General features: G+C 42.2%; 1 protein-coding gene across 7 annotated transcripts in view; it reads left to right on the top strand.

Moving 5' to 3' along the window:
- Positions 1 to 12,199, top strand: part of Tut7 (terminal uridylyl transferase 7) — a 59,665-nt gene that overhangs the window by 17,580 nt on the left and 29,886 nt on the right. For all 7 annotated transcript variants that reach the window (XM_036187105.1, XM_036187104.1, XM_036187102.1 and 4 more), the window contains exons 11-12: positions 8,191 to 8,346; positions 11,629 to 11,809. In XM_036187105.1, the coding sequence (XP_036042998.1) occupies positions 8,191 to 8,346; positions 11,629 to 11,809 (337 nt within the window). The remainder of the gene's footprint in view (positions 1 to 8,190; positions 8,347 to 11,628; positions 11,810 to 12,199) is intronic.

Here is a 12,199-nt window from a genome sequence, read left to right as displayed (position 1 = left end):
ATTTTCTGACTTGATACTTGAATTTATTTAGCATCTCCCTGCTGTTTGAGAACCACTAAGACTTTTGTCCTATTTTTATTATTTGTTCATTTGTTTTTGAAACCGAGTTGCACTGTTGCCCGTGTTACCTCAAACATCTGGGCTCAGTTTATCCTCTTGTCTCAGCCTTCTGAGTATCTAGGACCATAGCACTCTATATCTCTGCTTTCCCCCATAGTCTGTAAAACCAAAGAATGCAAACTGATGGTCACCTGAATTGTGAGATGCAGAGTGACATTTCATGTTACCTTTGTGGCAGTTGTCTTTAGCAATGGAATGCTTTGGTCTGACCTGGGGGTACAGATCTGTAACCCAGCTGTGCAGGAGGCTGAACCACAAGGTCTAAGCTTACCTGGGCTAAAGTGAGTTCAAAACCAGTCCCCTTAGGCAATTTAGCTAGATCCTGTCTTAAAAATAGCTTGAAAAAATAAAAAGGTGAGCTGAGGATGTAGCTGAAATGTTGAGCACTTGCCTAACAGACCCCAGTGTTTATACACTGGAGGCTGAAGCAAGAGAGTGGTGAGTTCAAGGAAAGTGCTCAAATAATTATTTAATGAAGGTATTACAATTTGTAACTTGCTAACAAAATAAATTACCTGGTTAAGCAAACAAAACTGTCAACATTTGTTTGGTTAAAGCATAAAGAATCCATATTTTTCACAATATAGAACAGTATTTATAGTATTGCTCAGGCTATGAAGAGCCAAGGAGCCTGGACAAGAGCAGGTTCCTGTGTATTAGCTGGCTTTTGGTTGCTGCAATGGTACACTTGAGAGATCAGCTTAAAGAAACATGCATTTGTACCAGTGGTTTCGTTCTGTGTTGTCCTTTGGCCTTTAGTAGCCCTATATGTACATCATTGCAGTAGGAACATTTAGCATAAAAGACTGTTCACCTCAGAGTGGACACAGGCAAAGAGAAAGAGAGAGGTGGAGGCATGCTATAGAGGTACTTTGATTAGTAAAGAAGCATGAGGGCCCCAGTCAGATCCCTAAAACACTTGTAAAATGTTGGGCCTTGTGCTGTATATTTGTAACTCCAGTGCTGGGGAAACCAACACATGTGGGTCCCTGAAGTGATCTGGCCAGCCAGCGTAACCTGCTTGGGTGGGTGTCAGACCAAATGAGAGACCCTGTCTTCAAAATCAGGGTAGACACCTCCTGAAGAACACCATTCAAGGTGGTCCTCTGGCTTCCACTTGTATGCACGGATGTACCCTTCTGCACCATCCCAAGCACACACACGGGAGAAAGATGCATGAGGTCCCAGTATCCACTTTAAGGGTATGCCCCCAGTGACCTAACTTCTTTCCATGAGGCTCCACCTCTCAAAAACACCATAGACTCCCAGCAAAGCCTTCAGTGTATGGGCCTTTGAGGGACCATACCATTGACTCCAAAGCTACCCAGAGGTGACAGCTGTCCAAGACTGGAGCCTAGCTTTGATAACTTTGCATCTGGAGATGGAAAGAATACACTTACAATAAATGAAAGACAAGAGACACCAGCTTGAGAGACAGTACATAGAGAGTGAAGTGGATGTTGATCTAGAACCAGTGATTGGAGCAGGCTTTCTCGGCCACTAGCCCCCAAATTATTATATGGAGACTTATTATTAATTATGAATGCTCATCCTTATTTTATGCTTTTCCCACTAGCTCTTATAATTTAATTTCACCCGTTTTGTCTTGGGGCTTTTTTACCTTTTTTTCATTCTGTATGTCCTACTTTCATGCTTCATGTCTGGCTGACTAGCCCCAGCATCTCCCTCTCTTTCTCCCTCATTCTCTCTCAAGCCTACATTCCTCCTCTTACTTACTCTGTCTGCCCACCAGCCCTGCATACCCCTCTCCTGCCTAGCTATTGGCCATTCAGCTTTTTATTAGACCAATCAGGTGTCTTAGGCAGGCAAGGTAAAACAGCAGCACATCTTTACATAATTAAACAAATGCAACATAAACAAATGTAACACATCCTTACATAGTTAAACAAATATTCTATTCCACAACAAATGCTAGCAACAGTTATCTGAAATATGAGCGGGTTGTTAGACAACCCTATTTTAAAATGTCAGTGTAGATGTCATGATATACATTTATAATCCCAGCAATCAGGAGCCTGAAGCAAGAAGATTGAAGGGGCCCAATCATTGAATCACTGGATGGTCTTCCAGAGGACCCAGGTTTGATTCCTAGCATTCACATGGTGGCACACAACCATCTGTAACTCCAGTCCCAGGAGACACCAGAGTGTCCGGTCCCAGGGTCCAGAGATCTAACACCTCCTTCTGGCCTCTGTGAGTACCAGGCACATGTCGTACACAGACTTATTGCAGGCAAAATATCCATATACATAAAATAAAGAAACAACAAGTGGTTTTTAAAGGATTAAGAGATTAGAGATAGCTGGAACTGGGAAGAGGAGAGAGTAGAAAACATTTTTAACTAAATGATTAAGAAGTACAAGCTGTCAGAGCCAGGAGGTGCACACCTTTAATCCCAGCACTCAGGAGGCAGAGCCAGGCAGATCTCTGTGAGTTTCAAGACAGCCAGAGCAACACAGAGAAACCCTGCCTTGAAAAAGAAAAAAAGAAGAAGAAGTTCAATCTGTCAGAGTGTGTGAGCTATAGCCCAAGTGTTCACAAGGACATTTGTAGGCTTAATTCACTTCAATGTAAAAAAAAAAAAAAAAGAAAGAAAGAAAGAAAAATTCAAGAAGTTTGAAGTTAAAGGGCAAAATAAGTATGTACTAGGCCTAAGAAAGCAAATGGATTCATGGACTGATAGCAGCCACAGGAGGCAGAAGGGAGTGGGTAGAGTCAGCACTAGCAGGTAGAAAGCAAGCTCACACAGGGAGTGACATGCCAGACCATTTTGTTACCTTTAATCAGTAAGCTTAATAGAGGGATTAAGATAAAGAAATACAAGTTATTGGGAATGAGAGAAAGATTATTGTTTCGGATCTAGTGAGCCTGAGTACATATCAAGCATCACTAAGCCAGGCATAGTGGTGTACATTTGGAATCGCAGCACTCTGGAGGTGGAGGCAGGAAGATCATCAGTTCAGGGTCAGTCTTGGCTATATAGCAAGCTTGAGGCTAGCTGGGCTATAGGAGATTGTCTTTAGATTTAAAAAGAGAGAGAGAGGAGAAGACTTTAAAAACATTTATGATGGCATGGTGGCACCTTTAATCCCAGCACGTAAGAGGCAGAGGCAGGAGATCTCTGAGTTTGAGGCCAGCCTTGTCTACAGAGACTTTTTCTCAAACAAAGAAACAAAGCATTTACTGCATGGCTTTTACTGAGATTGTACAAAGAAATGTCTTCACATACCCACTCCTGATAGTAAGGGCACTGGTGTCACAAAAAGAACTCTGCCTGAGTTGAACTTGGTGGACCTTTCCATTTACTGCATTATTTATAAGAATATTGGTGGCTCAGGCACCTGTCAGCCTTCACCCTTCACATTAGCACCCATGAAACACAGCTAGGGATCTGGAGGTGGCAGTGTCAAGACTCAGGCAAGGGTTACCTGGCCTCCCTTTCTTCCTTCTCTGAGGGACTGTCAACACTACTGTTTTGCTTAATTTGTTGTCTGGTCCTTGTCTTCAGATAGCAGTTCCATGAGGGCCAAGGGTCATGAAATAGCTTCACTACAGCAGAAAGAAGAGCTAGGTAAATTGTACATTTTTTAAAAAAATTTTTATTATGTTCATGGGTGTGTGTCTGTATACAGAAATGTAGGTATTCACAGAGGCCAACAGTATAAATCCCCCTGGAACTAGAGTTACAGATGATTGTAAGCACCTAACATAGGTGCTGGGAATCAAACTTGGGCCCTCTACAAGAGTGCTCTCTCAACTACTGAGCCATCTCTCCAGCCTCAAATGTATGTATTTTATAATAACATAGCACTTTTCAACCAAAGAAAAAATAATTTAGTAGCCTTTCTTCTTCCTCTTTCTCTTCCTCTTCCAACAGCAGCTCACCCATTTTGTGGCCTTGGCTGACATGGAGCTCGCTCTGTAAACCAGACTGACCTCAAACTCACAGAGATCCACCTGCCTCTATCTCCTGGGTGCTGAGATGAAAGGTGTGGGCTGCCATGCCTGGCTGATAGCCTTATTTTTACTAAAGAAGTTGAATTTGACAGCAGACATCTGTGGAAACTATCTGCAGCTAACTTCTTATACTTTCTTCTTGTGAAACATAAAAGGCCTTTATTTAAAGGTTCTGGGGAGAGTTCTATGTAGCAAGCGTACAGGCTGATATGTTAGTGATTCCTTGCAGCTGCCTCAGCACTCAGCATGGGACTGCCCTGGTGTGCCATGGCTGCAGGCACCTAGCCAAGCTCTGCTTTTCCTTCTCACAAGAAACTTTCGAAGCCACCACTGATACCAACATATCCTAGTATGAATTTGTCCTTTAAAATCCTCCTCACACCTTAAAAACAAAAAATCCGAATGCTGATGGAAATTTTGGGAAGCTACCCTCAATGAAATTAATGACCACAAAGAGTGGCTATATTGTGTCTGGTCCCCCAGCTTGGGTTTCTATTTTTTTTAAATTCCATGACCAAAAGTAACTTGAGAAAGGAGTTGATTTTTACCTGAGGGAGATCAGGGCAGAAACAGGAGCACAGGCCATGGAAGAGTACTACTTACTGGCTTATTTTCTATGGCTTCCTTATAGTACCAGGGTTGCCTTTCCAGGGATGACACTGCTTACACTGAGCTAGACCTTCCCACATCAACATCAGTCAAGAAAATGCACTACAGGCTTTCCCATGTGAGGTTTCCTCTTCCCAAAATGCTTCTAGCTTGTGTCAGGTTGATGTAAAACTAGCCAAGATACACCATGACAAAGGCAACTTCTAGAAGGAAGGCTTTAGTTGGAACCAGAACCATTAAGTTGGGATACTGACATCAGGGCATCCCAGCTTTAATGGTGTTTTACTTGTAGTTTCCAAACTATGCTTGGTACCAAGGCAGCTGCATTTCTGGGACATTGGGGATAGACTCCAGTGGCCAAGACTTTCCTTGGGCTTGAGTCCCACACAAGGCATTGGCCAATTGGCCAGGCATCCCTGCTATCACAGAAGCCTCATGCTTAGTAGTGGGATATTGGGTGGCATTACTCTGCCAATAGAAGCAGAGGGTGTCCCCCAACCTACAACCTGAGTCCTCAGCATTTTCAGAAAGCCCTGGCCGTTGTAGTCAGGAGAGAAAAGAGGTGAAGAAGCAAACCTTTCTGTGCAAGTGACACAATTTTTTAAATAGGAAAAAACAAACAAACAAACAAAAAAACTCCTAGAATTAATAAGACCATAGGATACAAAGTTAACATACAAAATTTGGTTGTACTTTTACATGCTAACATCACACAATTGGAAAATTAGGTTTAAAAAATTCCATTGAGCCTTTTGTGCAGTATACCTGTAATTGAAACACTCAGTCTGAGGCAGCAAGATCATGAGTTTAAGGCAATTTGATGACATTAGCAAGACCATGTCTCAAAACAACAACAAAAATTCCATTAATAGTAATGCCAGAGAATAAGTATAACAGAAGATATGCACAATTCCCATCTGGATATTAGAGTGTATTGCTGAGGAACTCTTAGACATATGCAGTGAGGTGCATTGGCACAAACCTACAAACCTGCTACTTGGGAGATTCAGGCAGGAAGATTACAAGTTTGAGGATGGCCTGGGCTACTTACTGAGTACAGGCTACACAGTGAGACCTTGTTTCATAATTCATGCACACAAGTACACACACAAAACAAAACATAGGTAAATGAGGTATACTGTGTCTTTGTGGGCTCAATGTTGTTTTGTGGTGGTCACTTGGTTTTGTTCAAGGTGTCTAAGCAAATTTTTGAGGAAAAGATAAGTTTTTTTAAGGAATGCTAAGAAAAACAATATCCATGGGGAAAAGGCAAACATTAAGCCTTTATACTCCCCAGTGGGTCAGAGACCTACACATGAAAGTCAAAACTGGAATTCTCAGAAGTGAAGTCATAGCAAGAGTTTCTTAGAACACTAAAACTATAATCTATATCAAGTTTAAAAATTAATGAACTTTTTAACTTCTAAAAATTTTGCTGTTCAAAAAACATTGTTAAGGACAGGATAGGCTCTGTGGTAGAGCCCTTTCCTGGTCCTACAAAAAAAAGAAGAAAAATGATGGCGAGCAGAAACACTGACTTGAAGAATGCTGAATGCGTGTTTCTAAGGAAGAGACAGGACACTCCCTGACCTCCAGAGTGTCTGTAGGAGAGTTGTTACAGAACACTGCCCTCTCCGGGCATTCTGGGTGCTATGGTAGAACACCAGAATAGACAATCATGTCATGAGTGTGTATACCGACCAGGGTGAGGTCTTCCTCATGCACTAGTGCATGCTTTGAGAAAAGGAGAAGAGTGACAAGGGAAGCATTAGAGAAGCGACTCTGTGTCCCTGGGATTAGCAGGTGTTAGGAAGGCTGGGAAAAGACTGGCTTCTTGTGAAAAAGCACAGCAGGAAGTCAGTGGGAGTGCTGTCAGCTAAGCCATCCATTGACAACCAGTGCTAGTAGCTGTACGCTCATGAACCCATTCCACAGTTTGCTGTGCTCGTTAACTTGTTGAATTACATGGGATGGTTGTGTTGTCAACTTGATACAATCTGGAATCACCTGGAAGACAAGTTTCTAGTCATGCTTATAAAGGTTGTCTTCATCAGGTTGATACAGGTTAAAGGAGAATCTACCTTCACTTCCCTGCCATGATGGACTATGAGCTAAAATAAACATGTTGTCCCTCATGTTGCTCCTTTCAGCAATAGGGAAAGTAGCCCAGGCATTATGACTAATGAGCCCCATTGTGTAAGGAGAGAACTGTCCAGCGCTCCATAGTGCCTCTCAGAGCTTAGCGCTTCAGACCTTTTCTTCCACCGTGCACAGACATTTTCATTATTAATGAAAAGAATATACACAGATACTTTTGGACTTAATAAAAATTCATGATATCTAATGTTTTTGGGGGGTAGTGATTCTGGGAATTAAACTAAGGGTCCCAGACATGCTACCATCACAGATGCTCTACCACAGAACTTCATTGTTAGCTACTTCTTAACCGCTGCTGTGTACGTGCATGTGTGCCTGCCTGCGTGCATGAGTACAGGTGCCTACAGAGGCATCAGATCCTTTGGAACTATATAGTTACAGGTAGTTGTGAGCTATCATGTGGGTGCTAGGAATCAAACCTGTGTCCTCTGCAAGAGAAGCCAGTGCTCTTATACACTGAGCCATCTCTCCAGCCCTGTTTTACTTTGAAACATTCTTGCCAAGTTGGCCAGAGTCTCCTTGAACTCCTGCTTCCTCCTGAGAAGCTTAACTCCAAGCTGTTCTGTTATGAGGAGGATCTAGATGGTAGTTGCATACCTTCACAATGCTGATAGGAGTAATTCCTGGCATCCTTTGAAAAATTTTAAACACTATGTGTCATGCATGCGCAGATAAATTATAGCACCAGTACTCCCATAGGGGGGCTCCACTTCTCAGGATGCTAAAGCCTAGAGAGATGCCTCAGACTCTCAGGACACATAGCTAGAGGAAGCTAAGGCTTAAGTACCAATGAGTTCTACACTAGAACCAACAACTTCAGATACTAATTATTAGGCTATTTTGTTTTTTTCTTAGGGTTTTATTTTGTTTTGTTTGTTTGTTTCCAGTTTTGTGACAGGTCTCAGGCCTGCCAGGCAAGCAAGTACTCTAGAAGCATGCTGTGCCCCAGGATACTGAAAACTTACTGTGCAAAGTCACCATGGCTTTTGCAAATCAAAACCCTACTCTTTACCCCGAAAAGATACTTAAATTACCAAATCTCAAAGGTAGTTGGTGAACTGTTCTGTATTTTATTTTTGTATTTTTATTCATTATTGTGTGTGGAAGTCAGCAAACAACTTTCAAGGATCCCTACTTCCTTCCACCTTGGGACTGAACTCAGGTTCAACTCAGGCCTTTACCCATTGAGCCATCTTGCCATCTCCTATTTCATGTCTTTGATGAACTATAGTGTGTGTTAAGTTTGTATTCCTATGAACATTTTAGTACCCCCATCACAGAATTATTCATACTATATAGTAAGATATGTCTGATTATTTTTTCTAGATTGAAGAATTCTCATTAAACAAATTAGGGAATTTCAGCCTTAAAGACATTGAGAAGGACTCTGTGGTCTGGGAATACACTGATGACCTCACAGGGGGCGCCACCAGCACTACAAAAGAGGAGGCACCCAGAGAGACTCCAGCGAAGAAGGGGCAGGTCTGTTCTCTCCTTTCTAGTCACAGCATTGGTTCTCCCTGGTCCTGTTGTGGTGTTTATGCATCTGCCTGTCTCCCTGTGCTCTTTGTTTCAACTACCCTTTCTTTTTACACTGCTTGGGTTTTGGAAACAGGGTCTTGACCCTGGAATTTAACATGTAGCACAGAGTAGTCTGGAATTCATGGCAGTCTTCCAGCCTTAACCTCTCAAAGTCCTGGGATTATGGGTATGAGCTGCCTGCCATACATGGCTTTATCTTAACTGTTTTTGAGATGTAGTACAAGTTAATTGTACAAAGAAGTAGGTCTCATTACATACAGTATTTCTCTGCATGATTGTGATATGTTTTGATCTTGTTCATTCCTGTTAGTCTTTCTTGGTCTACCTGTCCCCTACCACTTCTCCTTGTCTGTGTCCCAATAGACCCTTTTCTACTGTCCTACCTTATGGCACTCTTCTGTTCTGCATAGGAGACAAAGTGTGGGATGCTCATATTTGTGAGACTGGCTTATTTTAATGTGATAATCTCTAGTTCCATACATTTTCATGCCAGCAACATAATTTCCCTTTTTATGGACAAATACAATTTCATTTTATTTAGAGAGACTTATTTTTTTTTTCATCTATTTATGAGTACCTAGGCTGACTTCAAAGCATGACTGATGTGAGTACCGCATTCGTAAACGTGGGTGTGTAGGCTTCTCCATAGTAAGCTGACTTTTGAGTGTAGGACTGGGTCATATGGTTGTCCCAGTTTCTTTCTTTCTTTCTTTCTTTTTTTCTTTTTTAAAAAAATTTTTTTTTTCAAGATAGGGTTTTTCTGTGTAGCCCTGGCTGTCCCGGATCTCGCTCTGTAGACCAGGCTGGCCTTGAACTCACAGAGATCCGCCTGGCTCTGCCTCCTGAGTGCTGGGATTAAAGGTGTGCGCCACCACCGCCCGGCTCCCAGTTTATTTTCTTTTTCTCCAGTTTATTTCTTTAAAAGCTCACATGTTTATATTAGTTCATGACTGTTTCACTTCCTTGTCTGTTCAGCCTCTTGAATAAGCAAGTAATGAACAAAGGTTGAAAAATTGACATCACTAATCCATTTATTTATATGGCTTCTTCTATGTGCAGAGGCCTTTTAAAGATACTGAGTAGAACTTTTGATGTAAGATAACTGTACTAGCCATAAAATACTTCTGAGACAGGGTTCATGGTTCAAGCCCAGTGTACACTAACAAGTCATGTTACTCCTCTAGTCCATCGTTTATGCATGCCTCAAAATGAACTATGGACTCCAGTTTCCTAGAACTGGGAGAATAGGGGAGATGCCCCTGACCCTGCTGTCCCTGGACAGCACCATTCTGTTTTCTGTAAAGTTGGTTTTGGTTGTGGGAAGCATCCTAGGCTTTTGAGATGGCATATGTGAATTTGTGTCTCAACTCTGACTTTCTAGCTGTGTGTCCTTAAGCAGGTCACTTAATCTTCCTATAACCCGGCTTCCTCCCCACAACTAATCTTGGTGCCCTCTCCTAGCAGTCACTGTTTCCTAGAGAGTTTAACTCAGTGTCAGGCACGTGGTGAGCACTTGGTCAGCACTAGCTGCTGTTCTTCCTTGGAAAAGAGTATTCTCTACTTTGAAAAGAAAGGATAAAACCAGTGGTGTAGGTACTTAAAGACTGAAGTTCCTTGCTATGAAGCTTTGAAGGCAGTAAGTGAGAGACTTAAAAGTCCTTCCTCAGACTACAAAGTAGATAAAGAGGTGAAATTTAACAAGGCTCTCAGGCTTTCTGTGTCCTTAACTTAGACCATGTCTGTTCCAGTGAGGAGTCTCGGCACTGCCTTGTAGTCCTTCCAGGTGACTTTCATGATTGGCAGAAGCCATGTGCCTGAGATTTACTAGTTAATGAAACAGCATACCACCTACTTTAAAGTGTGGTATTAGAAGGTTGATTGTAGACAAATTTATATACTTCAGATGAAAAATGTTTTATTCATGTATTAAGGAAAAAAATATGAAGAAAAAGTTACTGTTATGTGTCCATTTAATGCTTTATTTTTAAGTTGTTACTTGGAGAGGTTAAGCAACCTCTAGAACATACTTAACTTCCGAGTGGTGGTTTGCTCAACCTCTCCTGATTCTTCCTGCTAAGCAGTGTCACTGGAGCAATCGTGAAAGTGCTCAGGCTTTCAATTCCTTCTTGTAGCAAACGGGAGTTGAACTGAATTACCTCTAAAGAGCATCTTACAGGTGTGACGTTGTGTTTCAGTGATGTTTGCATTTCTTCAAAAGATAGTGCCTGAGAAAAGTGCAGAGAGCAACCACATCTGCCACTGCTTTCCCTTGCTTCTGATTTAATCCTCATCACTGTCCTGTGTTATAGGTGTATCATCCCTACTCTGCAGTAATGATAGCGACCATTTTTTGAACACTGTCTGCCAGGCACTGTGCTAAGCACTTTACAGACACTATCTCCCTCAGTCCTCCCAACAACCCTATGAGGTGGGTACTGTTATCCCCATTTTCCGGATGAGGAATTCAAGTCTTAGACAGGTTATAGACCTTGACCAAGGTCATCACAGCTAGTACCTGGCAGAGTGTGGATTTTAAACTAGGCTTGTCACACAGCCAGTTCTCTTGGCCATTGTCCTGCCTGTGCTGCCAATCACAGAGTGGAGAAACTAAGTTACAGAGTAGCTAGGCTAGCAGAGTCATGATGGGACTGTTCCCCTGTTCCTTTCTATCTTAAGTCCTATGTACTTTTCATTATGTCACATATGTTGTTTGAACTTGTCAAAGTCTGTGATTGACAAACTAGTGTCAGTTTCTGATACTAAGTATTATCTGACTTTAAGACACAGTGCCACTTGGCAGATACCGTGTGTCGGGGCAGTGACAGTGAATTTCTTCTTCCTCCCTGCCTTAGCAGGGGCAGCTCTGAGTCCCCACACCTGCACAGGTGTCTGGCGGCGGCAGCAGCAGCAGCCTTTCCTGAGCACACCAGCAGCCTTCCACAGGGGCCTCTCCGTCTACTGCTGAGACTTCACAATTAGCTGTACTGTCTGCTCCTGTGCTGAAATTCCTGGGACAATGGCTGAGTGTTAACATGCTCGAATCCCAGGGTGCAGTGCTGTTTACCTCTGACCAAATAAAACCTACGATTAGATTATCTAGATGGATTGTCCAGCTCATGGTTTTCCGAAGTCTTCCAGTTTTTCACTTAAGTTTGAGTAATCTCTTACTTCTCAGGCTGAGCTGACATCTGAATTAACCTCTGTGCTCCTTGTCATTCATAGGTTCCATTGACATTTAATATAAAACACCAGCCTTCAGTGCCAGTTGGGCAACTCTGGGTGGAATTGCTACGGTTCTATGCTTTAGAGTTTAATCTGGCTGATTTAGTGATCAGTATTCGTGTCAAAGAATTGATATCCCGAGAATCCAAGGACTGGCCCAAAAAGCGCATCGCTGTTGAAGGTAATAATGTTCAATTACTTTTTATATGGTACCAATCTAACAGCCAATGTTTATCACATTTCTCTTTACAGTTCCAACCAGAGGTAGGCTTGGTCTGAAGGTAAAGTAAACACTAGACTCCTGCATGCAGTGCCTTGGGTTGTAAGGAACCAAGGGCTTATCCTAAGGTACAATGTCTTCATTATCAAGTGACTGGTGAAAGGCGCCCTGAGTCCCTGCTTTGTGAGGTGCTTAGAAATGTTTTCGAAGGTTCCCTGTGATCTGTAGGTTCTTAGCCTCTCTTCTTACCGTCCTCACTTTTGTGTTTTGAAATTCTATCCTCTTAGGAATTCCTGTTGAGGTTTAGTTTTACAAAGATGAGTGAAATATTTTTCTTGTGAAAAATGCTGT

This window comes from Onychomys torridus, chromosome 5 (genome assembly GCF_903995425.1).
Source record: "Onychomys torridus chromosome 5, mOncTor1.1, whole genome shotgun sequence".
NCBI classification, from domain to species: domain Eukaryota; kingdom Metazoa; phylum Chordata; class Mammalia; order Rodentia; family Cricetidae; genus Onychomys; species Onychomys torridus.
This window is presented reverse-complemented; position numbering and strand designations above follow the sequence as displayed.